We start from the raw sequence: 27,684 nt of genomic DNA on the forward strand, positions 1-27,684 counted from the left end.
GACTGTGGACCCCCAAGCAGCTGCATACACTGTACACCTGAGTATGAGCGCTCACCTGGACATAAAGAAGCTAAATTAAAGCTAGCAGGCTAACCACACCCACGTTGGCTGTGACTGTAGAAATTAAATGTTACGTCTTTGATTTGAGCCAGTAAAACCAACGCTGTTTGATATAAGTTAGCACTGTGGCTCTGTTAACTTCATTTATGCCACATGTGTCAAAGTCAAGGCCCGCGGGCCACATCACATCCGCGAGATCATTTTATACAGAGTTATTATTATTGTTATGCATGGCCCGGCGATATGAGGCGCTAATAATATACAAACTACAGATCCCATAATGCAGCGCTGCATCCTCCTTGGCTAGGCTAACTGGGAACATTCCCACGTCAATCAAGTCAAACTTCTGTTATTGAAGCTAGCTGCTCACAAAGGTGGAGAGAAAAGTTGATTCTGAAAGCAGAGCCTTTCAGCGCCAGTGGGAGGCTAAATATATGTTTACAGACAGGCTGGTAAACCCGTGTGTCTTATTAGTGGAGCTAATGTGGCTGTAATGAAGGAATTTAATTTAAGACGGCACTACGAGACAAAACATCAGGATAAGCTGTCTGTGAAGGTTCTCAGTCATCCAGGTCATCGTAGTCAAAGGAGCTTGCAAAGAAAAGCGTCTGGACTTCTTTAAGTTGCTTGAAGACGTTTCACCTCTCATCCGAGAAGCTTCTTCAGTTCTAAGGTCAAATGGTGGAGAGTCCCAGATATAACCTAGTGGGAGTAACCCCCCACAGAGGGACAAAAGGACCCCCTGATGATCCTCTAATCGCCTGACCCAAGGTGTGAAACTGGGTGTGGGTCCCAATCAGCCAGGGTTTCGGGTGAGTTCATTGTGAAACCTGGCCCCACCCTATCATGTGATTTCCTGAGGTCAGACGGCCCAGGATGTGAGTGGGCGTTAAGGCGTCTGGGGAGGGAACTCAAAACTGGATTATAGATGGCAGAGAGTTGGTGTCGTAAACCCCCGCCTCTGTTCAAAGATGGTCGCTCACAGTGGACATAGATGCTTCTTTCACTCCTCTTTCAAACCATCTGTCCTCTCTGTCCAAAATGTGAACGTTGGCATCCTCGAAAGAGTGACCTTTGACCTTTAGATGCAGATGGACTGCAGAGTCTTGTCCTGTGGAGGTGGCTCTTCTGTGTTGTGCCATGCGCTTGTGAACCTTAGAACTGAAGAAGCTTCTCGGATGAGAGGTGAAACGTCTTCAAGCAAATCAAAGAAGTCCAGACGCTTTTCTTTCCAAGCTCCTTTGACGTCAGGATAAGCTGAAAAACCTAAACGCAGAAACTACAGGAAGTAGAAGAGCTAAAGAAGAATCTGACATTTCAGCAGACGTTTGTCACCAGAGCAAAATAACAAAGTGAAGCTGTCACAAATGCACCAGTGCAACCTGCCTCACTTTCCCTGTTGCAGTAATGTTGAACCAAGTCAGCGCACTTTGCTGAGCTGCACCTGTGCAGATTCAGATGCAGCTGCAGTGTAATGATGCACTCAGGGAAAGTACGACACTGAATGGCCCACACAGTTTATTAGCTCCACTCCTGCAGCAACGCCCAGCTCCGTCTACATGCGGCTCCAACCTTGTGTTTGCTCTCATTTATTTTTTCTAGGGTTTTGGCAGCATGTTCATATTTCTAACTTGCATAATTTTGACAGGATATATTTTTATGAAGAGCAAAATATTTAAAGTTAAAGTTTATTTTTTTAAATTTATTTAATCTGTAATAATATTCCTGTCTGTTTTTATTCACATTTATGTTTAAAAAACATTGTTTTAGTGTTCAATAAATGTTTATCTTCTTTGGCCCGCGACCTGAAGTTGGCCTTGAGTTTTGGCCCCCTGTGCGATTGAGTTTGACGCCCCTGCTTTATGCGTTAACAAGCAGCTCACGTTAGCTGGCAAGAATTTAACACACTGCATAAATTTGGTGGCAGTTCATGACGTTACCTGATGAATTTGAAAGTGTCCAGTTCCAGCTCTCAGGATAAGATGTTACTGCAAAGATGGCTCACAGCTTGTTTCACACTATTTCCTCCGACTCAAGTTTTGAAATATTTGTATATCAGCAACATTTCAGTCTGCAGGATCTTTTACTCTAAACGGGCTGGCTTATGGCTAGTGTTAGCTAACGTTAGCTTGCTGTGTGATGTCAGAGTTTCTGTGTTGTGACTCCAACTCGTTAGCTACTCCGCAGACTGTTGAACCAATCAGAGAAGGTCTCGACTATTCGTTAGAGTCAGTTCACACACTGGAGATTAAAAACACGGAGGGCCACGGGGGGAAACGGTCTCAGTGTTACTCTGAGTTTACATGTTTTGTTGGACCTAATTACATCACTTCCTGTCTCTCTCATCATCAGGTGACTCCGCCATCTCCCAGATGATCTCTCGTCCCTTCAGAGAGGAGGTGCCCCCTCAGCTGCTCCTTCCCCCTGAGCGTCCCGTCACCCTTCCCAGCACCCCCAGACGCCCCCCATCTACGGCACCTCCCCTTCAGAGACCAAGCCCTGCCTCCCCGAGGTCCCCATCACAGGAAACTGCTGCCGCTCTGGCCGCCACCACCCCGAGGAAGTCTTCGTCATCCTCCCTGACTGCATCGGGGCCGCGCTCCTACATGAGCCCCACCGCCAGCTCCATGGCTAAGATGTCCCGCTCTGTCTCCATGGGCGATGGCCTTAACGTCCCCGAACCCACTGACGACCTGGCAGTGACATCACCGACTCCTTCATCTCAAATCAAAGAGACTCCACCTCCTGTTGTCGCCGTGGTTCCCTCTGTTACTCTGGCCACGCCCCCTCACGCAGCTGTGGTCCCAGTTGTCGTCTCTTCGTCTTGCTCCTCGTTTCTGGGGAACCATGGTAACCAGATGCCCCCACCCACCCGCTGTCTCCAGGCTCGCGTCTCCAGTAGCAGCAGGCCGCTTCCTGACAAACCCTCCCTCCCCCCTTTCTCAACGGTGTCCTCATCCTCCTCGCAGCCTCCTCCGGTATCCGTCTCCCCCCTGACTCCCGCACGACAAGAAGCGGGGCCTCCTACAGACGGCGGCGCCGGGCAGATGGACGACGCAGGTTTGGACTCTAACCCTCCTCCTCTTCATCCCTTCATCCTGTCATCTCTTTGGCTCCTCCTCCTCCTCACCCTTCCTCTCCTGTGTGACGGGTGAGACGTTTCTGTCGTCTCTGCTTTCATCGCATCATTGTTTACAGTCTGTTTTTAAATAAATAAAACGACGCTCGAGTGACCTCACCTGCTGCTTTCTCTTTATGCAGACGAGCCAATCAGTGTGGAGAGCTGCAGGGCTCTGACCAATGAGCTGCAGAGCTGCTTTAAGAAAGCGACGCACCTGTACAGGAGAGTGAGTAACAGACTCCGCCCACCTTACCATCTATGTTTGATGGTCACAGCAGTATTCACCTCTCCTCCTCTTCTTCCAGGTGAGTGGCTCCTCCTCAGATGAGTCCGCCCTCGACCAGCACCAGATGTCCCGCGTCCTATCAGAGGCCTTCCAGGCGATGAAGGCGGAGCTTGACGCCCTGCCGCTCGGCATGCTGGCAGCGGAGGGGGGGCTGGGAGGTGTGGGAGAGGTGAAGACGGCAGCGCTTCTGGAGGAGTACTCGCTGCTACTCCTGCAGGCGGTTCACAGGAGGATCAACAGCAGCACCTGAGCCCCGTCCCTCTAACCCCGCCCCCCTCCGGAAGGATCTGAAGCCATTTTGTTTTTAAACTGATGCAATGATCTTATTCGTTTTTATCAAAGACGTTTCTCGTTCCTCGAACTTCCCAGCGGCCGTCAGTCTGAAGGAGCGATCGGATTATTGATCGCCGTTAGACTGAGCAATACCACACTTTGTGATCTGATGCTAGGACTTTGTATTTATTGTGATGATGAGCTGTTACACTACTGACTCCGCCCCCTCGCCTCACGCCGACCGGCCCTGCTTTTACCGCGGTCGTGCATTTTGATGTCTTCGGGTGTTTGTGGGGATAAATTTGTAGTTTGAAACGTTTTCATGTTTTTTTGTCACGTTTAATAAAAGTTTCAGACTCGCTGTGATCTCCGACTTTACTGCAGAACAAACAAGAATCAGCAGGTCTGTTAAAACTTTATTGATCGATAGACGAGAACGCTATTTCACTGACTGCTACATTCACAGGGGCGGGGCTAAAATCACGCTCCTCCTGAGACTTTTCCATGAAATGATCACTGGAGCAGAAACAGCAGCAGTGAGACTCGTTAAACCTGTTTACAGGATCATTTCCTCCGCTTTACGTTATATTAAAGAGTAAAGAGTAAAGTTTGCGTTATTAAGGGCGTGGCCTCTTTCATCCCACTTCCTGTTCACTCTGCCGTACAAAGGTTGGATAATCTGGGTGCATCCCAGGACGTCGCCATCACAGGTGGAACAGCAGGAAGCCGGAGAACACGCTGAAGTTTCGCGAGTCGTCATAGAGGCGGTAGCTGGCCGGCAGGCCGAGGTGCACCCGGTCGCCCTCCTCTAGCTGCAGACACACGGCGTTGCTTGTAGAGGCGTAGCCGCCGTGGTCGTTCAGGTCGAGGCTGAAGACGATCGGCTTGTCGTTCTTGTACAGGTACAGGCCCATGTAGCCTTTCAGGTAATCTGCAGCCGTGAAGCTGAAGACGTACAGTCCGCTGACAGGAGCCGTGAAAACACCTGAGGACCAGCACAGGTGTTAATCAGACAAGCACCTCAGGGAGGAGCTCCACCCCCTCCACCTTTGACAATATTAATATAATTCTGCAGTCAAACATATGTTACGTGGAGCTGAATATTTCAGCGTCATGTGGGCGGCACGCTCTACCTGCTGTCTGGTTGTAGGCTTCGCCAATGTTGGTGATGATTTTGGAGAAGATCAGAGTTGTTTCTTCATCAAACGGTCCCACTGACCCTGAATCGGTCAGACCGGCTGAAAACGCCACCCTGAGCTCACCTAGAAGAGACAGATGTGATGTTTAACCCACAGCTGGCTGGTGAGGACATTTAAAGTGCCGCAGGCGTGGCTGACCTGCTTCCTCGGACGAGGCGCTCAGCTGGTTCAGCCTGACCTGCAGCTCTGAGAGAAAACATTCAGATGTGATTCAAGTTAATCGGACGCAGAAAGCTTCGAGGTCGTTCGTTACCATCAGCGCGTCTCTGTGCCGCCGTCAGTCGGTCCGAAACAGACTCCAGCTCAGCGGCTCGCACTGAAAACAGAGCGTGACACTGTGAACTCGGATAAACGCCATCAGACCTCCCGACAGTCCGGCAACGTAACAGAGGTCACCTGTGTTTTGTGTCGTCAGCTCGTCCACCTGCCGCTTGGTGACGTTCAGTCTGAGCTTCGTGGCCAACAGCTCGATGTCACGGCCTGAAAACAGTTTTTATTTTAATGACCTGCAGAACAAATGAGACCCCGACCTTCATCTGCGTCTTCAGCTGTAAACATCTGCTCTGCAAGCTGAGCAACAGCAACAATAAACAGTGGTGTGTAGGGTGCTACGCGTCACCTCAGTGTCACTTCATGTCTGACTGAGAGCTTTAATGAGCGACTCTTGAAACCTCAGGTAGGAGCTGATGACGGTACCTGCAGCACGAGTGTCCAGCTGTTCCAGCTGTGTCTCAGAGGATCTCAATCTGACATCCACGGCTGCACAACAAACCACTTTGTCATCGTTCACACAGAATTTCTAAACAGGTTCTCAGTTTCCGCTTTGCTTTAAAATGTCTACAGTTGGTACAAAGGTGTGACGTTAACCTTCGTGTGTTACCTGTGTGCTCAGACAGCAGCTGCTCCAGCTGTTTGTCTCCACGTCTCAGCCTGGTGAACATCTCTAAACAGAAACAGCAGCTGTGAGCGTGCTCAGAGCGATTCTCACTGCGTGCTCTCTGACAGCTGTACCTGTGTTCAGGTTGCCCTGCAGGCTCGCGCTCGCGCTCACGTTTGTCTGCAGCTTCGTCAGTTTGGAGCTTTGATCTGAAACGTGAACAGTAGACAAACAAAGGGCCCTCACACACATACGCTTCCTTTCACCGGAGATTTCATTCACTTACCTGATGTTTCAGTCTGCAGCTCGTGGATCTGATGCTCTGTGGAGTTTAGTTTAAGCTGCAGCTGCTTCACTGAGTCGGTCTGAGCTGGAAACAGCACAGGAAACACATCACAGGTCTGACAGCGACACATCGAGTGTGAATGACAGGTTAGTCTCTGTTTAGACGCAGACGACACTCCGATCTCTGTCCTGGGAGATGATCCTGAGTGTGTCTGGCCTGAATGTTGTTAAACTGAAACGGAGACAGATGCTGCAACAATCACCAGCACGTACGTGTCCACAGAGTGATCAACATGCTCAGTTTTCATCTCAGTCTGAATCGTCAACACCACACAATCATTTTTGTCAGTGTCGACCAATCAAAGCACTGGGAGGAGGAGCCGTTTGTTTTATCTCATCATTCTGTCAGCGTCCAAACTCACTGTTTACACCGACGGTAAATCAGAGGATTTTCAAAATAAATCTTATTTATTCATTACTGAAACTGTTGAAGCTTCCAGGGAAGCATTAAAATTTTCTTCAGTTTCAGCTTCAAAGTTCAGTGTTTCCTACATAAAGTTGCAACACTTCACTCTGTTTGTGTGGATGTAACGTTCATGTATCGCATGAGCATTTGTACAACATGCCAGTCTGAAAGCTTCGTGTGTTACCTGTGTGCTCAGCCTTCAGCTGTTCCAGCCGTTTTTCACCATCTCTCAGTTGGTTCATAATCTCTGCAAAGTAAAGTAAACACGGTTGATGGTTCTTCAGGGAACCTTGTTAGATCCTTACATGACTGAATGTTTCTCTCTGCTCTGGCTGTATGAAGGTTTACAATCAAAGGTGGGCACACATGACTAAAGTATCCCATTAAACTAAACTGATCCAAATAGCAACTTGTTCAAAATCGTTGTTGATCAGTGTGATCGAAGCAGCTCTGAAACAGAAGCGTCTGGACTTCCAAAAAGCTTCTTCAGTCCTAGGGTCAAATGGTGGAGAGTACCTGAGAGGGTCGTGGACCAACTATTGATCCTCTACCTAATCACACAAACCAAGGTGTGAAAACAGGTGTGGGTCCCAATCAGCCAGGATGAGACCTGGCCCCACCCTATCATGTGATTTCCTGAGGTGAGGATGTGAGTGGGCGTTAAGGCGTCTGGGAAGGATCTCAGACTGGATTATAGATGGCAGACAGATGGTGTCGTAAGCCCCGCCCTGCGTTCAAAGACTGTTGTTCACAGTGAACACAGATGCTTCTTTCACTCCTCTTTCAAACCGTCTGTCTTCTCTGTCCAACATGTGAACATTGGCATCCTCGAAAGAGTGACCTTTGACCTTTAGATGCAGATGGACTTCCATGTCTTGTCCCGTGGAGGTGGCTCTTCTATGTTGTGGCTGTTTGGTGGTGCCAGTGTAGGTCTGAGCTCCGCACAGCTACGTTGCTGAGTTTGTGTTGAACCAGTGTGTGTGTCCGAGTGTGTGTCTGAAGTACACTCTTCTGAGCGTTGCAGCGTCCCTTTAATAGCATCGCACAAACTCTCTGTATCTTTTCAGTTACAGCGCCCAGCCGGGCTGTTTCTGGGCAGACTTTACTGTTCCAGGAGGACGCTTCGTCCTTCTGCACCCCAGCAGGTAACAGAGTGAAACATGGTCAGGCCACGCAGCTTTCACCAGATCATGCTGACGCACGCACGCAGGCGCACACACACGCTTTATCTATGCAAACACAAATCCTACAGTGAAGTTCGAACAGCTAAATCTAAATGTGAGGATAAACTACAGTTTTCGTACACAAAGTCAGATGTTGGATGAATATGAATAAGACGATATCACCAGACCAGGCAGGAAACTGTGTTTGCCGTACTGCGGCCATGTGAGATGAACTTGGGATCTCGTTTCCTTTGAAATGCTTCAAATATGCGACCGCTCGCAGTCAGCTGCCATCTTGGTGCATCAAGAAGCGCTAAGAGTTGCAATATTCAGCAGACTGAGATGAACTGGAAATAACCTTCACCAGTGTGATGATGACTGTGTCAGTCAAATCACGGTTGCTGGCTCCGCCCTGTGCAGTCACCTTGTGAGGCAAAGTGCTCGCACCGAGGCGGAGCACTCGACCTCAGGCTGACCAGTTTACAGCCACTTAGTGAATGCGACGTGGGCAGCACCAAATGTTCCCAGACACAAAAGAGTTCCGCCTTTTTTACTGTAGTGTGACGGAGCCATGAAGAGTTCCTCTGAGAACCAGCTCGGTTCAGGATGAAGTCAAAGTCAGAGTGTGTTACCTGTGTGCTCAGACAGCAGCTGCTCCAGCTGTTTGTCTCCACGTCTCAGCCTGGTGAACATCTCTAAACAGAAACAGCAGCTGTGAGCGTGCTCAGAGCGATTCTCACTGCGTGCTCTCTGACAGCTGTACCTGTGTTCAGGTTGCCCTGCAGGCTCGCGCTCGCGCTCACGTTTGTCTGCAGCTTCGTCAGTTTGGAGCTTTGATCTGAAACGTGAACAGTAGACAAACAAAGGGCCCTCACACACATACGCTTCCTTTCACCGGAGATTTCATTCACTTACCTGATGTTTCAGTCTGCAGCTCGTGGATCTGATGCTCTGTGGAGTTTAGTTTAAGCTGCAGCTGCTTCACTGAGTCGGTCTGAGCTGGAAACAGCACAGGAAACACATCACAGGTAAACTGAGAGCAGCTGCATGCTGTCACATGTTGCACCCTCAGATCACCTGACTTGCCTGTGCCGGTCAGCTCCAGCTGCTGCACCTGACTCTTCACAGCCGACAGGTTTTCTTCCCACGAGGCTGTGACAGCTGAGAGGGGAGGAGACGATCCCAGTTATGCAGAAACTCTTCACCTTTACTGGATCAGAGCTCGTTTATGAACACAGGACTGGAGCGCGTCCTTCACACGTCTTCAGCAGCTGTCTGAGGGACACGCTCTCCAGTCGACACGGACGCAGTTTATCGTGTTACAGCAGACAGATCTGATCATTGGACACAACATCTGGATCCAGCCAACACCGATGAAACAAACAGGTTGGTGAACATCTGGAAAGGTGAGCTCTGAGGTCAGCTGCAGCTGCTGCAGGTAACTCACACCTGTGGACTGACTCACCTGAGGTTTGTGTGTGCAGCTCATCCAAGCGGCGTTCAGCCTCACTCAGCCTGCTGCCGAGCGCCGAAACCTCCGCCGACTCCACTGAAATGTGAGAACAAAAGCGATGGAGGGTCGGTGAAACATGTTTGATGACGAACGGCTTCAACAGTAATCTACGGACACGAGCACTCGCAGAGATGCTCTCCGTGAACGTGTTTGCTTCCTCGCAGTAACATAAACACGCTGGCGCTCGTTTCTCTGTGCGTCTTGCTGCATCAGACTATAAATCTCACGGCGTACTTCCGTCTCAGTTTCATGCACACAACGGTGAGAATTAACTTAATTTTGTTTTTCTAATCTTCTCTCCTGGCTCTCGGCGGAGGCGGTCGCATCTTCTCCGGTCTCCTCTCCCTTATCTTCGTCTCATCTCGGAGACGCTCTCCGCGTGTTCTCTAAGAATAACAAGGAATTATGGATTTGATCAACTGGTCTCTAAACACTACTAACACCCTCTCGATGAGAAACCTGGGTGCTGGGAGCCTGATCCTCCTGCAGGAACGTGCGCTGCCGGATTGGCACGACACCGGCGCATCGTGTGTCTGCCAACACTCTCAGAGGAGGACATTGAAGACATCGACCTGTTCTGGGCTCTGATAACGGGCTTCCTGCTGATTGGAGCTGCTCGGCCCTGGCGTATCGACGAATAATGAAAACCTGTTACAGCTGCTCAAAATCCCACGAGCACTCACACTGTTAACTGAACACAGTCTGGATAAAATCATGGAGAAGCTCACAACTCTGCAATGGGAGAGCTAGAATTGATAGGATTATGAGAGCTGCTCCATCCCACTTTGGACACATTTATTAACCCTCATAATGTCCTCCCGATTTCCACACACCTGTGGTCCCCAGGGGTCAAAAATGTCCCCATCTCCTTTGATTGATACTTAATTAATATGAAGTGGATTTTCCCCTACTTTTTATTAAAACTTAATTCAAACATTTTGACACATTTTTTTTTATTCCATTTCAAATTTAAATCTGATAAAAAACCTCATAAAAATGAATTTTTTCTTTGTTTTTGGGTAAAAAATAAATTAAATCATCAGTTATTGTGATTATTGTTTCACAACCAGAGTCGGTTGCTTTAACAGATGATCACAGACGGGTTTATGTCAAAGTTAATTTAGAAAGCTGTTTTTAAACTACTTCAAGTTTTTTACTGGCAGCAAATAATCACATCTGTTGTCCTCTGGGCTCAAAAATGACCCCGTTTGCTTTGACTGTTTATAAAAGCAACAAGTATAAAATATCATCCATCTCTGTGTTTCAAGGTTTTATTCAACTTTATTCCAACTCATTGCCTGACAGTTTTCTATATTTTGGCATGGTAGGAACACCAGGGCATGAGTCTGAGTGAAGGCAAACTTTCATGAGGACAAAGGCGTGTCCATATTTGACCCAAGTGCAGGAGGAAGCTCAGGTTCATTCCTCTGCACTGGTCCCATCATGGACAGCTTTCTTTCTGCAGTTGCAGGCCAAGGGGCATATACAGTAAACAAGCTGTTACTGGTGATTGTTTTCTTTTGGAAACCTGCAATGTTAGGGACAACTCGCGTGTCCTGACTGCAGGACAGACGGTTTGCCATCGCACACGAGCATGTTCCATGTACAGCTGGACCTGCATCACATGCTGCCCATGTTTTTGTCTCAAAGTTCCCTGGTTTACTTGGATGTTCTGTTGGACAGAGTCCTCTGAAGGGGACTTGGTGCTCATACAGTCACATCAGTACCAGGATCTTACATCACAGCAGGAGAAACACCCACTTGTTCCATACACCTCATGGGAGCACGTTTGTGTCATGAACGACGATCATCTATTGTGTCTTTATCAAGAAATTATGTCCTTTTTGTGCTTCTATGATTAATCTTGTGTCAGCATGAAAACTTCTCTACCAGACTCAGGATGTCATAAACTGGCCGTAGCGACTCTACTGGATGCGCGGCAGTAAGAATCAACACACCCACATATGCCTACAGCTGCATTCGGTCCATTTTTCTTCCTCTCTCGTTGTCATTGCGTTGGCTGTAGAGCAGGTCATCTGCTAATTGGATGGTTGTTGGTTCAATCTCTGTGTGCTCTAGTCTGGAGTTCTTACCAAGGTGTCCTTGGGCAAGTTACTGAACCCCAACTTGGTCTCTGATGCATCCATTGGCATGTGAACCAGAGGCGGAGCCAGACATTTGAAACACCCGGGGCTTAGCCCAAAGAGTAGTATGCATGTGGGATTTTTTTTTTTTTTTTTGGGGGGGGGTGGGTAGAAATGACTAAAAGATTAATAGGCTCTGTTCAAAAAAGAATGACTTCATATAGGGAAAAATATATATCACATGTGCAGGACACCTTAAACTAGTTTTTTAATTAAGCAGCAAGGCAGAACAAGGTCAGGGCTGTATCAAGACACGAGGACTAAACCCCAATTCAACCAGACCCAGAACTGATCCGGAATTAAAACAGGACTACAACAGTTCAAAATCAGGACTACTGAGGACTTAACCAAGACAGAACCAGAATCAGAACTAGATGATAGTAGCACTAAAAATCATCATAGACCTGCACTACACTTATTTTTTAATTCTACCAAAGTACACTATTTAGATTGAGAAAAGTTTATATAATTATTCAGCCTTGTTGTGCAAACAAGCCTGCAGAACTTAATAAATACAGAATTTGAAAAATAACAAACCTAAAAAGAAACACTAGGTACGAGATACATGAGGACCTATGATACGGTGATACTTTTGGTAAACAACCATTTGACTAACATGTGTGTCTCACCTGCTCTTGTTCATCTGTTCTGTCCTCATTCTGCTCTCTCTCCCTCTTTGTGCTGACAATCATCAAATATACAGTTGAAACCAGATATTTACTCTTCAGATAAAAACACTTTTTTAATTGTAACATCAAATCAGACTAAATGTTTATTTTTTTAGATTGATAAATATAAAAACATATTTGTTAACTTTAAGAGTAAAGAGAGAAATCGTCTGTATTTCTTAATTGCAAATGGCACCAAATTGTATTCAAACTTGAGCCACATTTATGGAGCTCCACAGTTCTTTTCCTGGTGTTTTGGTTGACATCTCTTGATTTTCCCATTTCAAAGAAACAGGCTCTGTGTTTTGCCTTATATGCATCCACAGCTGTGCCACCAATTTACTCACATGGACTCTACTAACCTATCAGAAGCTTCTTCAGCTCAGAATGGAATCGTCTGGAGTTTTCTTATTATTTAACAATAAACTTAGTGTATATGTACTCCTAAATTTGATCAAAGTGATAAAAATAGCTCTGTCTCTCTTTATTCTGAAATTTAACTAATTCAAAATATATTTCAATATTTATCTAAAACAAAAGTTTACTCTAAATTGATGTTGTACAGTAAAAATGTTTTATGTTTTCTCCCTAAAGTGTATGTAAATATCTGGTTACAAATGTGAATATCCTGCTGTGTACTGAAATCCCTCTTGTTTTGCATAGAAATATACTGAACAACATACAAAGCATAATATATAAAATAACATTTACCTGAGTTTTTTCTTTGAAAGAAGCCTCTAATGTCCATTCTTATATTTCAGTACATAACTGAAACCGATTTAGTCGGGGAGGGTAAGAACTGAAAATATGAAATAAACACATGTAAGCTAAGACTCTCTAAAAAAAATAGCATTTGTTCGGCTTTTCATTTCGCCATTTGTTGATTCACTTGAAGAGCAAGTAACGTAATATTGGTCAAGTGATCAGTTTGATATCAATCTTTCGTGATGCACCGTCATATTTACATTATTTGTACGGTACGAATGATTTGCTTTGGTACCTGGTCAAACTTAAGCTCTCCTTAGTATGGCTGGCTCCGTCTCTCCAACAGCGCACTCACGGGCAGCAGCTGCCCCGCCCCCTCGCTCAGTCGCTTAGTGCCTGAGCTTGGATCATACCAATATCAGGGGGGGATTCACGCACAGTCGTAAATTCCCACAGTGTGCACTATGTGCTTCGAATATTGTGTGTACTTTTTGTTTTATACAGTTGTCAGCCAGGCATCTAACTATGAAAAAATTACACTCCAAAATACCCCGGGCTTCTGACAAAACAACCCGGGCTTAAGCCCCGTAAGCCACCCCCACGCTCCGCCCCTGATGTGAACGTTAAAAAGCAGAATACAAGCAGAATACACTGTGTATAATGCTTTCAGTACTCGAGTAGAAAAGCCACTGAAGGAGTATGGGACCTGGCACATGTGCTTGGACTGTGGTAGATCATCTTTCTCTGAGGCACATGAGAGAGTCAGGCATCGTCTGTCACTGGGAAGGATAGAAGACCAGATTAGTGTTTCCTCACGTTACTGCAAATATTCCTCTGTCTCAGCTGACTCCTCTTTCCTGCTTGATTCTTTGTCTTCATCATAATTGAAATGGATGATGTGTAGTCCTCTGACACATCTTCTATTTCAGTTTCACATTCTGAAAATTCAAGAAACTTCAAGAAGCCCAGTCACTTTCTCTCCAAGCTCCTCAGACTACCATGTCCTGGATGTCTGAGAACCTACTTGAACATAGTTCAGATTCTTCATCACTTTCCTTCACTTCATAGCCTTCTTCCACTTCTGCAGGTGGCTGATGTGCTTTTTCAGAGAAAGGGTAGCATGTGCTCTAAATATTGACAATATTTTCTATATCTTCTAACCCTGGATCTTCCTGAACATTGATTCTCCCTCCTCATTATACTAGAGGACAATATGTGCTTTGTTCTACTGGTCATTGCTTTGCACAACATGGTAAAAAAAGTATGCTCATCAAAGTATGCAAATCTCCAGTGCAATGGAGGCTTGTGAGCATACTTTCTGTGTATGTATTATTGTAGAGTCTACCTTACAATACGAAACACTTTGATGCGGCTGTTGTTGTGATTCGGTGCTGTATAAATAAAATTTCATTGAATATAGAGCACCTGCCTCCTCATTGTGCTGCCTGTTGTTGTTGTTGTTGTTGTGGTTGTTATGACCAGTGCTTGACCCCACACATCAGTGATCCAAGATCAAAGATGTATGAAAGCAGTATGTTGTGAAAATACGGCTCTTTGCAACACTTTGTACTTTGGGGTCATTTTTGTCCTACGAGGACCACCAATGTTATAAAATCCAATAAAAATCCCATAAATAAATCAAATTACTTAAAACTTATTCCAATCATGCATAGCATAGTAATGAATAACGTCTGTTATTTTCAGACCATTTGATGAATAAAAAACACATTTTTGATAGCAAAAGATTTCTTTAGAGGACAAAAATGACCCAAGGACAACACCAAACCCCCCAAAATATGACTATCCAGAGTTGGGACCAGGAAGCAGAGTTGCAGTCTTACACGCCTCTCTGCAGCTTCTCTCCTCCTGCTAACCCCCAAAACCCATCTCCATAGTATGGAAGCCCATTTCCGCCACTTAAAAAAAAAAAAGATCCATAACTCAAAATTTCGAGTTGCTTTTCTCAAAATTTTGAGTTAATAAATCGAAATTTCGAGTTAGCGCTGCCAATCAGTAATCTACGTGAATGATGTCATTTCCTTGTTACCTGGAAGCTGAAGCCCTCAGCTACAAATGCTACAGCTAAGCTACCGGTATTACATCCAGTCGTGAATGCACAGATTGCTGAGTGTTTTCAGCCTGGCTTCACAAATGATGAAATCCCTGTGTTATTAGCTGAATCACATGGTGTTACTATCAGCAAACGTACTCGCGAAAGCACCAATTTGTTGGGATCCGTTTTTGAGAGCGCGTTCCTCTGCGCCATATGCTTCCGGGTAACAAGAAAGCGACCTCATTCACGTATATTTTTGATTGGGAGAGCTAACTCGAAATTTTGAGAAAAGTAACTCGAAATTTTGAGTTATGGATACTAGCTGTTTTTGTTTTGTTTTTTTTATTCAGCGGCGGAAACGGGCTTCCATACCATAGAGACTGTGTCAGCTCCCAAACAGACGAAAAACAAACTAAAAACCAGCAACAAACAACTTAAACATAAACACAAAGAAAGAACAATACAGTATCCACATCTGAACCAAAGAGTAAAACAGTGAAATGTGGATGATTAAATATTAGGTCTCTCTCCTCCAAGTCTCTGTTAGTACATGACTTAATAATTGATCAACAAATTGATTTACTCTGCCTTACAGAAACCTGGTTGCAGCAGGATGATTATGTTAGTTTAAATGAATCAACACCCCCGAGTCATTCTAACTACCAGAAACCTCGAAGCACAGGCCGGGGGGGGGGGCGGTGTGGCAGCAAAGTTTGATAGAGAGGTTCACTGTGAAATAATGTGTCCTAAACTAGCCTGCAAATTCTTGCACAGTGGGAAACAAAAGTGAGGCGACCGTTGTTGTGATTCTGCGCTGTGTGAATAACACTGAATTGGGACCAGTGATGGACATGCAGTTGTTCGCCCTAAACCCAAACAATCACGAGCTTCCTCCACCAGCTGGAAGCTCCGAGGCTGAAACTAGAACAACAATTGAGGAGTTTTTCCTGTTCTCCCTTCAGGAGCTCAGTCTGAGTTCGTTTTTCTCCTCGTCTTTCCTCATATTGTGTATTTCCATCATTCTTCCTCTCTGATCGGTCTTCTTTATGTGATGTTTGCATAATGTACGGTCTGAAGGGTAAGGTGGCGCTGGAACGCCGACACCTTAACCCGGTTTCCTTCGGGATCAATAAAGTTGAATGAAATGAAATCTCTCTGAACTCTGATGTGAAATCATTCCCTGCAGGACGAACGGATGCTGCACCTGGTGAGGAGCTGAGCTGCTGCAGCGACTTCAGTCCACCCCGCAGAGCTGCAAACAACACGCCCACCCGGCAGCGTCACTCTGCACATGAACAGCTGATCAGCTGACTCACCTTCAGCGTCAGCGCTCAGCTCCTCCAGACGGGCGCCCAGTCGAGCCTCCAGCTCCAACATGTCAGGCGTCAGAGACGAGGCGTTGGAGGCCGGAAACTCTGCAAAGTGTCGACATGCAACATTAAACGCTCAGGTGGGCGGGGACAAAATGAAATTTTAGTCGGAAAACAATAGCGCCCCCGGTGGTGATGGTTTAAACATTCAGCGTCAATTATAAAAATCACCTTTAAAAATCTCAGACGGGAGCTTTTTATTAATTTTTTTAAATTTATGTTTGATTAGTTTTCTTATTTATACAACATGTACAACAAATTCAATTTAATCACCGTGAGGGGGAAAGCAAAACCAAAGCGAACAACAACAGAAGAGACAAACGGACCAAAACAAGACCAAACAAAACACAAGAACAAACAAACAAACCAAGAAATACAATGACATTATACAAAATCGGACCTCCCATTTTGTACATATTTCAACCATTTCAACCAATATTCTTCAAATGAGTCCGCCTGGCACTTTAGCCTAAAAGTTATTCTTTCTATAACAAAAATATTATATATCACATCAATCCATCCATCTATGGTAGGAATATCCTCTCTAATCCAAAGGCGAGTTATGGCCTTTTTGCAAGCTACCGACAGCACACTGAACAAATACTTATCCGGTTTGCATAGATTAAGACTCTCTAGGTTGCCTAGGTACAACAATGCAAAATGAAATTGTATTTTCTTTTGGAAGATTGTTTCCATGACCTTGTCCTTATGTATTTCCTTCCAAAATGGAACCACACGGGGACATTCCCAAAAAATGTGGAAATGATTTGATGTTGCATGTCCACAATGCCTCCAGCATGTTGTATTCTGAGATTTTTGGGCTGGGGTAATAAAATAACGAAATACATTCTTCCAGCTGAATTCCCTCCACGAGGGGGAGCTTGTTACTGACCACTGCTGCCTACAAACCCATCCCATTCCTCTCCTGTTAGGAATAGATTGCTCTCCGTTTCCCATCTTCCTTTAACATATCTTGTATCATGACCCCATAGATTGATCAGTGAACAATATAATTTGGAAATAATTTTTTGATAGGGTGCATCTCTATATGCATTCTCGAATATATTTATAATCTCTTCATTCCCAGTCGATAACTGAGAATTTTTTAGCTTTTTATTCAGGAAGTCCCTCAGTTGCAAATATCTAAATAAAGATCTTGATTTTGCAACCCGAATTTTTTCTTAAGGTCTTGGAAACTCATCACTTTTCCATTTTTCAACAAGGTACTGTATGTGGTGAGACCTTTATTTGCCCATGTTTTGAATGTCGAGTCGATCTTGCTAGGCAAAAATTCTGGGTCATATGCAAACCATTTAAGGAATCCGGCCCTCTGGTTTAATTGGTACTTTTTAAGTACTCTTTCCCATATTTTTATTGAACTTACTATCCAAGGGTTGCCCGGGTCTCCCAGGAGTCGTAACTCTGAAGGATCTCCTATCAGTGCCCCGACAGGAAAATTACCTCCCAAGGACAATTCCACTTCCTTCCATCTTGAACAGTATCCAGGTTTACACCAGCCCACCAGATTTCTTATTTGTGTTGCCCTGTAGTAGTCCTGTAGGCAAGGGAAGCCTAATCCTCCTTTATCTTTGGGAAGCTGAAGTGTTTTGAACTTAACTCTTGGCTTTTTACCCTGATTTTATCTGTTTTGATTTTATATACTGTTTTGTTTGTTTGTTAATTAGTTAAGCTTAAATTTCAAAACTTACATTAACTATCTACTGTTCTGATTTTATCTGTTTTGATTTTACATACTGTTTTGTTTGTTTGCTTGTTTGTTAAGTGGGTTAGAGCTCTGGGTAGCTCCCCAGCTGGGTCTAGAGAGTATTTTAAATTCAGGGAATTTAAAATAGAAAGTAGCTCGTCCACAGAAGGACTGGTAGCTCCCCTTACGATAAGGGTTCAGATCGCGCGAACAGGTGTGAAATGTGTGTGTTTAGTTAGTTAGTTTGTTTGCTTGTTTTAATCAATTTTAAATCATACTTTTTATTTGTTTTTGTTTCTAATGTCTCTGTAAAGCACTTTGAATCACCTTGTTGTTGAATTGTGCTATACAAATAAATTTGCCTTGCCTTGCCCATATAAATCTTGAGAGGGTCCTATCCCACTCTACAAAGTATCTATCAGGGTTTTCTATAGAAACAGACTGGAATAAGTACAATATCTTTGGGAGCATATTCATTTTTATGATGTCCACTCTAGAAGAGATGCTTAGATAAGGGATTAATGACCATCTGCTAATATCTAGCATGATATCTTTTTTAAGTAGGGAGTAGTTGATTTCTTCCAAACTGGTTATATCCATTGATAAATTTATGCCCAGATATTTGATAGTTCTTTTGTCCCAGCTCTTAGTTTGTATTTGTTGAGCAGATTTGGGGGGGGGGGGGGGGGGGGGGGGGGGGGGGGCTATAAAAGCTACTAAGAACTTGTGTTTTTTGTATATTCAATTTATATCCCAAGTATAGCCCATACTCCTTTAACACTGACATGAGCTCCATAAGTGATTCGGTAGGTTTTGATAAGTAAACCAAAATATCATCTGCAAACAAGGCCAATTTCTGCTCACTTCCAGCGATATTAATCCCTTTTACGTTACCATTCTGCCTAATCCTTTGAGCCAATGGCTCTATAAAAATAGCAAATAAGAGTGGACTCAGTGGGCATCCCTGTCTTGTGGACCTTTCAAGCTTAAAAGCATCTGAAAGTTCACCATTAATCTTTATTTTTGCAGTTGGGCTATTATACAAGGCCCTCAATATAGTGATGATGGACCCATTAAACCCAAATCTAAGCATTGCTTGGAATAAAAATTCCCATCTCAAGGAGTCGAAAGCTTTTTCAGCAACTAGACTCAATAATATAGCTGGTATTTTATTTAAATTAATATGTCTAATAATTTGCAGAGTTCTCTTAACACTATCATGGGTTTGGCGCGACCTAACAAATCCAGTTTGATCTAGGTTTATTATCCTTGGGATGATCCCTTCAAGTCTCCGTGCTATGATTGACGTAAACAATTTGTAATCTACATTTAATACACTTATTGGCCTGTAGTTGGAACATTCTAGTTTGTCTTTATCAGAGCTTTATCGGGAGCTTTTTAAAGGTGATTTTTTAAGCCGACCCTCGAGTCAGCAGGACAGGAAGCGAATCTGACCTGAGATCTGCTGCCTCAGCTCCTCCATCAGACTCTCGGTGTTACACAGTCTGGCCGCCAACACTGAAAACGAGCAAACACACACAGGAAGTTTACACACAACTGCTTGACAAAATAAAATGGTGGAGACTTTTAGTCTGAAATTTTTCTGAGGAAGTACAACTGAATGTCAGTGTGAGCAGCGCCCCCCAGTGGCCACACAGCGTCACCAGTCAGTAGAAACACAACTTCCTGTTTTTCATCATAAGTCTGGCTCACAGCCACAGACTGTATATAAAAGATGTACACCCTTTATGTCCATCTTTAAATACCGTCAGTGGGACTTCCTGCTTCAAAGAAAAGTTGGTTAATCTATGAAATTAGAACTAAGTCACCAAACAGTGAGTGCTTGATGATGATGATGACCTGCGTTCTTCCTCCTCAGCTGCTCCACGGTGCTCTCGCTCGCCCTCAGTCTCGTCTGCAGGAACGGCAGCTCCGCCGCCAGAGCTGCAGACACAGCAGTAACCCAGTGTAAGGTCCACAAACCTGCGAGCCGCTGCTCAGGTGACGACGAGGGTCCGAGACTCACCCGAATTCTTCTTCTTCAGGTCGTCCGTCGAGCGCTCGCTGCTGTTCAGCCTGGACTGAAGTGTCGACACGTCGGCGGCTCGAGCTGAGGGACGACACAGGACATCAGAACCACCTCGGACTTAGAGGCCGAAGAATCTGATCCAGGACCGAACCCAGGCCAGGTTCGGTCCTGGATCCATATATGTTAAAAAATCAAAAACGATTTTCAATTTTTTTGTAGTTTATTGCACTTTTTTGCAATTTATGTAATTACTATGCACTTAATGAATACCTATTATTAAAATCTGGGCTATAATGGTTGTATTGATGTATAGCAACTTGAAATGCTCCCAAAAATGGCTCCACAGCATGTAAAAATATAATATAAGCTCTGGCGGACTTGGTTCTATGGTAGGTCTTAAAGGGTTAAATGCTTACATATACACACACACAGTTACTGTCCCTCCTAGGGATGGGTATCGTTTAGGTTTTATCCGATACCGGTGCCAAACTGGTACTTTTGAAACTGTGCCGGTGCTCAAACGGTGCTCAAAGAATGGAGGACACAAAATTGGTCCAAAAACCTCTCATGTTCAGCTGTTTTTTGTAAAAAGATAACAATGTTAGCCTTTTCTGCAGCTGTGGGGCATATATGGCATCACTCTTGGCTGGAAGCAGTGCTTAAACAATGGAAAAAACACACAAACTTTGTCCAAAATCCTCTCATGTTTAACTGTTTTCCACTTTTTCTTTGGTCATTTTAGCCTTTTTGGCCAGGGTGAAGGGAGTATCTGCCATCAAACAAGAAGACAGCTGCATGTAGCTATGATGATGTTTGCTAGTTCACCTTACATGCATTAATTTAATAATAATGGATTGGATTTATATAGCGCTTTTCAAGGCACCCAAAGCGCTTTACAATGCCACTATTCATTCACTCTCGCATTCACACACTGGTGGAGGCAGCTACAGTTGTAGCCACAGCTGCCCTGGGGCAGACTGACAGAAGCGAGGCTGCCATATCGCGCCATCGGCCCCTCTGGCCAACACCAGTAGGCGGTAGGGTAAAGTGTCTTGCCCAAGGACACAACGACCAGGACAGAGAGCCCGGGGATCGAACCGGCGACCTTCCAGTTACAGATACGCTTCCCAACCCCCTGAGCCACGGTCGCCCCAACAACGTGGTTAGCCTACTCAACATAAATTACACACGAACAACATTAAGCTACTCCCGCAGAGAAGAACGGCTGCTGCTGCCATCGTCATCCTCATCATTTCTGCTACACTGACAGGGCTAGGGGCCAGGACTCTCTTCTTCTGGTTTTTGGGGGATGTTGCTAACTCCGGGTCCGTTAACAGGCAACCCAACCGCAGTAGATGTGCTCGGTGTGAGGTCTCGCAGCAAGCTATCAAATACGGCGCATTTTTCGGCTTTTAAAAAAAACCGCTATGCGTCGCCAGGTGTTTCATCGGATTCAAGGTGTTACCTCCTTTGCACAGTATCACCTTAAAGCACTTGTTGCAGGCTGCTGAGTTTGCATCTTTTGCTGTGAAGTACAGCCAGACTTTTGACCGCTTCGCCTTGGGCATTTTTAATCTGTAGCTCTGCTCTAAAAGAACGTACGTACCTGGGCCCGCCTACTGTCCTCGGAAACGTAAAATGATTGTGTCACAGCTCAGGAAAATAAAGCACCGAAATGTGCGCTGCTTTTCGGTCTGGTTACTACCGTTTATGTCAGAACCGGTGCCGTCATGGCACCGGATACCGGTACCCATCCCTAGTCCCTTTTTTTTTTTTTTTTTTTTTTTTATTGAAACAAATTTCCATATACAAAACAAGTCAAGGAAACAGACCAGAATTGTAACAATTTACATTATAAAGATGGTGAAGCAAGTCATCATAACTTTACAGGGAGAAAATAAAAGTTTCTAGAGTAAAGAAATAAGGAACATAGACCTTTTGACACAGGCAAGAAAATTAGAAGAGCAAGTATTTTTTGATTTTACAGTATAGTACAGCAGTTTTTTTGTTCATATTTGAAATAAGCTTAAGTGACTTAAAGTATTGACAAAAGTAATTCAAGAAGACGGTAAACATAGGAGAGGCATTCTTCCACTTACATAAATGAATGAAAAACTTACATAGCACTATTACAAAATTGACAACATCTGAGATTTCAGAATCCAGATTGTCCATAAAGTAAAGAATATCCTTAGATGTGAAGGCAGGTACATTGGAAATTCTGAGTGAAACCCAACAGTGTATTTCAAACCAGAAAGCATTAACATACTGACAAGTGAAAAATAGATGCTCTAGTGTTTCTGGATCGGAAGAACAGAAAGCACAAGAGTCGGCCTCAAAATTAAACCTTTTATGCAGGAATTCTCCAACTGGATAAATGCCTGATATGATTCTGAAGTGTGTTTCTTTCATTTTAGGCGCAAGTGGGTATTTTAAGTAAAAAGAAAATGACTTGTCTTTCAATATGCTATCAAGGTCATGTCTGACATTGACATTGTAGTTGCAGAATACTATTTGCTTAAAGGTATTAGAGATGAACTTATTATTAAATTGTTTGTCCTTTATTGAGGTATTACCTATCGTCAGTGAAGGTAAGCATGTTCTTATTAATGAATACTTTAAAGTATTTACGATAAGATTTAACAACGGTGTGGGTATCGCTTTACAAACCTTATTATAATTATTAAATGAAATCTCTATTTTATACTTATCAATAAATTCTTCATAAGATAGCAAGTTTCCATTTCTATCAAGCAGATCAACAACAAAACATACACCGTTATCATACCAGTCTGATTTAAATAAGGACTTCTTATTGATGACTATAACCCTATTATTCCACAACACAGAATTGTGAGGTGAAAAATTGTGGGTGAAAATTAGTTTCCCAAAATTCAAAGCTTGCTTATAGAAACTAGACAACTTAAGAGGAAGTTTAGATATTTCATAATCACATCTGAGCAAAAATTCTAACCCCCCGACCTTATTAAAGAGTTTGTTTGGAATATGGTACCACATAGATTGAGGACAGGAAATGCAGTCTTTTATCCATCTGAGCCTGAATGCAGCAATAATAGATTCAAAGTCTAAAGCTTTCAAGCCCCCATTTTCCCATCCCTAGTCCCTCCACACATACAACTCGGTTCTGCTTGTCGCTACCCGATCCGTACCGGAAACCTGATCGGTACCCCGCATGCGCGAAAGGTGTCTACTTCCAGTCGAAGCATTTTACGATAGTTACGGGTCAGAGTATCTGTTAAGATGTTAAGAATAACAAGTATCTCTTAAAATGTTTCCGATAATGAAACATTTAATATAATGTAGACAAAAACAAATAAAAAGATAGCGACAGATCAGAACTCCCGATCCGTACCGCGCATGTGCAGGGGTTTTCTTCTTCTTCTGTTGGTTTAATGGCAGTGTACTCCCCAGTGTACGAGGATACTGCCCCCTGCTGACCGAGTGAATGAACCCTATTGTAAACTGAATTGGCGTCATTACAAACGTGTGTTAAATTTGATTTAGTGATAGTCGAGTTTGTTTATGCTTGTCTGTGCGGAAAGGATTGTTGGAATAGTGATGATAATGTCCGCTATCACTGTCAGTTGCCAGTAAACACTTCATCTGGCTGCTGAATCTTCACGTGACACATTACAAAGTCTGTATTATTAACTCTGTCATTAGGCACCATTCTTCTTGTTTTATGGCGCTTTTGTTTTTTACTTATTTGTCCCCACCCCCTCAGGTTTGACCTCTCATTCATTTAATTTTCTTTTAGTCTTAAATTAAACAAACAACATATGAAACAAAAGTAAAGCAAAACAAACCAAGCATGCAGAAATCAAAACAAGAAATAAGCAAGCCCCACCACAGTACAGTTTCTTTCATATGAAAAAGACAGAATGTGTAAATTTGCAGATTCACAAGTTATGGAAAAACAAACAAACAAAAAGAACAACAACACCATTACCAGCAACAGCACCGTCCTGGATTAACCCCGTTTTCTTAATTCTTGTACTCATTTAAAATTAGGTTTTTATATTTTAAACTGTTTTATGTTTTTACTTTCTTTTATTTCTTCAGTTAGACTGTTCCATAATTTAACTCCTGCAATTGAGATAGACATCGTTTTTAAAGTCGTTCTAGCACTTTGTATTTTTAAATTCCACTTCCCTCTTAAGTTATACCCACCGTCTCTTTCTATGAACCATTTACAGATTTCTTTTGGAAGCAATTTATTTCTTACTTTATACATTATTTGCGCTGTTTTAAGCTTCACCAATTCTTGGAATTTAAAAGCTTGCATTTTGACAAAGAGTGCATTTGTATGGTCCCTGTACCCACATTATTATTAATCTAATGGCCCTTTTCTGTATTATAGTTATTGTTAGTGTGTTACTTTTGTATGTTTACCCAGACCTCGACACAGTAGCTCATATATGGCAGTAGTAAAGCACAGTATAACATATGTTCTGATCCAACATGTGCTTTGCTTTCCCCACGACGGCCCCGTGCCAGTTTCCCCCGAACATCAGTGCTGTGTGGCTTCCAGCTCGTGGTCAATGATCACCCCAAGATATTTTATTTCATTGACTCTTTCTAAACATACATTGTCAACACATATTTCTACACTGATGTTTTTCTTTTGGTTTCCAAACAACATAAATCTGGTTTTATCGAGATTCAATGATAATTTATTTATATCAAACCACTTCTTTAATATCGTTAATTCCTGTGTGATCATCTCCAAAACCTGTGGCAATTCCACACCTGAACACAGTATATTTGTGTCATCTGCAAATATTACAAACTTTAACATCTCCGATACTCTGCAGATATCATTTAAGTACATAATAAACATTTTTGGACCCAGTACTGAACCTTGAGGTACTCCACAAGCTATATCCATCAAATTAGATTTATATTCATTTATTTGTACATATTGTTGCCTATTCTCTACATGGATTTTTACCCAGTCCAAAACCACTCCCCTAAACCCGTACTTTTCCAGTTTGTTATTAGAATTTCATGATTAACAGCATCAAACGCCTTCTTTAGATCTAAGAAAACGAGTGCGTACCTCTTATTATCCACACGTTCTGTCATCTCTTCCATTAAATCTATCAGTGCCAAAGCTGTTGACCTGTTGATCTGAACCCATACTCACCATCTGTCATTAATTCATGTTTTTCCACAAAACTGTCAAATCTTTTTATGAAGAGTTTTCCAGTATCTTAGAGAACTGGGAGAGTATTGACACTGGTCTATAGTTTGTAAAGTGATGCCTTTCACCAGTTTTGTAAATGGGAATAACTTTAGCAAAACCGCTGTTTGAAACGACAAGTTGAACATATATTTTAATGGTTTTACAACACCATCAATCTTTACTGTTACCATATCAATATCAGTCCAGTCTGTACTGGTTTTGTTCTCTATGTCATGAATCTCTTTCTCTTCCACTGCGCTTAAAAACATTGAGCTTCTATTGCTTTCAGTATTTTCACCAGTGTCCCATCAACCTTTATTTCTTCTGCCAGTTTTGGCCCTATGTTTACGAAGAATTCATTAAAGCCATTTACTATCTCTTCCATGTTATTAATACTTCTTGTCCCTCTATAAAGTACCCATCGTTATTCCCTGATTCATCTTTGATTACACTGTTTAATACGTTCCAGATATCTCTTGTGTTATCTTTATTGTGTTCCAACCTTTTAATGAAATACTCTGTTTTACAGGATCTCATTATATTAGTTCATTTATTTTTGTAAGTTTTATACTTCCTTTCAGTTTCCATGGTTCTCTTTTTTATCAATGCTCGATATAGGGGATTCTTTTTTTGCTGGTATTTTGTAGTCCTCCGTGGTCTTCCTGCATAGTTGTTTTCCTGTTGATTTCAATTACTGGACAGTTTTTATCAAGTAACGTGTTAAATGTTCTCAAGAATCCTTTGTAAGCTTTATTAACTTCGACCCCCCCGCTCTAACACGAAGCTCTCAACCTACAGCTCCAGCTTTGCCTCTTCTGCCTCTTGTTATGCGACAGCCTCTAGTGATTAATACACGAACAGGTTCCTGCTGTTTAGGCTCAAAACAGTTTGATGTTTTTCGCCTACCTGAGGACAGCAGGACTCACCTGTGCTACACCAGCTAAACTCACTGCACCACCTCTCAGTCTGAGGAGCAGCTATGACACTTAATGTGACGGAGGAGGCCTCACCTTTGCTTTGCTCCTCCAGCTCCTCCACCCTCCCCCTCAGCTCCTCCGCCTGTCGAAGCGCTTCCTCCTTCAGTCCCTCCAGGCTCCGTCTCTGCTGCTCGGCCAGCACCTCTCCATCCCTCAGCCAGCTCTCCACCCTCCTCAGGATCTGACGCCGGCCCACCTCCTCCGCCTTCAGGCTCAGCACCAGCTCCTTCAGCCCTCGCAGTTCATCCCAGAGGATGGGGAGGGCCTGGGAGATGACCGCCGGCGGGGGGACAGAAGCCTCCGACTGGCCCCGACTGACAGAGCAGCAGAGCAGCAGAAACAGAGCAGCAGACCTTCTCGCCATTGTCCTCCACCTGCAGAAATCCTTCAGCACAAGGACGAGGGGGTGGAGTCTCCCCACAAACACGATTCAAAACAAACAAGCAGAAAACACAAAACTGCAGTTTGTAAAAGTGGGTGTTATTAACAAGAATAATAAGAGCGAAAGCAGAGCAGCTTCACCCGCTTCCTCCTGAACCCTGCGCTCCATAAGCAGCTTACCCAAAGAAGAAAGGCTGCTTGCACTCACTTGGCATCCAGTAATCATTCGCCTCACAATAAAAAGGCTTTTCAGACCTTTCTCAGTCACGGCTTCCCACATGCTCCAACCCAGATAATCATGCAAAGAATTCCAAGTGTGAAAGAAAGAACTGTGGTTCACCTTCAGCCTTTATGAATCCGAGCACTGTTTCAACAGCTACGCTCTCACGTCCTCCTGCGCGTCAGAAAACAGCTGACAGCTGCAATAACTGCTCACTGAGCCATAATAACTCAACGGTACCAGGGTGGGTAACCGGAGTAACGTTGAACCCGAGGGCAGGTAACCGGAATAACGTTGAACCCGAGGGCGGGTAACCGGAATAACTTTAACCTAGCATCCAAACGACAGCGGCCCTTACAACTCAAAATCGCAGCTCAGCTCAGGTGTGTGCACGTTGTGTGATTTGCAAAATAAAGTGCAGCTGACAGGAATCGTGTTAAAACCTGATCTGTCGCTGCTCAGGGATTCATCCACATCAGTAAGAGTGTAAATGAATACAGACAAAAGAGCTCTCCATCAAAAAGAGAATGAGAGAGAGGCAGTCAAAGGAGAGAGCAGGGGTCAGTTAAAGTGTAGTTTAAATAAGGTTTAGTTTGTTCTTACACCTGCTGAGACTGAAGGCTGCATGGTGCTCTCAGGGACACAGAAAGCAGATCTGGGGTCAGATTCATCTGATACTGGCTAGAAATAAAATAAGAACTGTTTAGTACACTCACAACGAAAGAAAACGAACACATGTAAACTCCGCGTCAGGGAAGGTAAACCTTCACTACAAGCACACCTGAAGGAAGCCCAGGTGGGTCAGGAGGACCGTGGTAACGGATGGTTGCACTCATTACAGTCACTCTGTACAGTTCACGATCCTGCAGGTGGGCGTCAGCAGCATGCAGTGAAGTAAACCTGCAGATGTGACGAATGCCTGTTGGATGAATGAACGGCACCACACATCCCAAAACATTTTCATTAACTTTGACTGTAACAAG

General features: G+C 43.8%; 2 protein-coding genes across 6 annotated transcripts in view; one reads left to right on the forward strand and one right to left on the reverse strand.

Moving 5' to 3' along the window:
* mapkbp1 (mitogen-activated protein kinase binding protein 1) overlaps positions 1–4,053 on the forward strand; it is a 31,638-nt gene extending 27,585 nt beyond the window's left edge. Inside the window, exons 29-31 of one of the 4 annotated variants that reach the window (XM_085392545.1) lie at positions 2,413–3,120; positions 3,322–3,407; positions 3,487–4,053. In XM_085392545.1, coding sequence (XP_085248671.1) covers positions 2,413–3,120; positions 3,322–3,407; positions 3,487–3,717 — 1,025 coding nt within the window. In that variant the 3' untranslated portion in view covers positions 3,718–4,053. Of the gene's footprint in view, positions 1–2,412; positions 3,212–3,321; positions 3,408–3,486 lie in introns of all 4 variants that reach the window. The other 3 variants (XM_085392543.1, XM_085392547.1, XM_085392546.1) reach the window with 3 other exon arrangements.
* Positions 4,054–4,250: 197 nt separating this feature from the next.
* LOC146646246 (uncharacterized) lies at positions 4,251–27,606 on the reverse strand. 2 transcript variants are annotated; one of them, XM_085392554.1, is made up of 20 exons: positions 27,483–27,606; positions 26,134–27,382; positions 19,915–19,998; positions 19,749–19,832; positions 19,344–19,406; positions 16,130–16,228; positions 9,196–9,279; positions 8,817–8,891; positions 8,646–8,729; positions 8,494–8,568; positions 6,752–6,814; positions 6,103–6,186; positions 5,951–6,025; positions 5,820–5,882; positions 5,636–5,698; positions 5,336–5,419; positions 5,193–5,255; positions 5,078–5,125; positions 4,874–5,002; positions 4,251–4,725 (listed from the first exon to the last, which is right to left on the reverse strand). In XM_085392554.1, the coding sequence occupies exons 2-20, from the start codon at positions 26,462–26,464 to the stop codon at positions 4,445–4,447; spliced, it is 1,932 nt and encodes a 643-aa protein (XP_085248680.1). In that variant the 5' UTR covers positions 26,465–27,382; positions 27,483–27,606; the 3' UTR covers positions 4,251–4,444. The 2 variants fall into 2 exon arrangements, with proteins under 2 accessions (XP_085248680.1, XP_085248681.1); XM_085392555.1 differs by having other exon boundaries at positions 26,134–27,595.
* Positions 27,607–27,684: the final 78 nt, after the last annotated feature.

This window comes from Rhamphochromis longiceps, linkage group LG19, assembly GCF_057381845.1.
Source record: "Rhamphochromis longiceps isolate RC_006_pf linkage group LG19, R_longiceps_female_GT1.1, whole genome shotgun sequence".
Classification (NCBI taxonomy): domain Eukaryota; kingdom Metazoa; phylum Chordata; class Actinopteri; order Cichliformes; family Cichlidae; genus Rhamphochromis; species Rhamphochromis longiceps.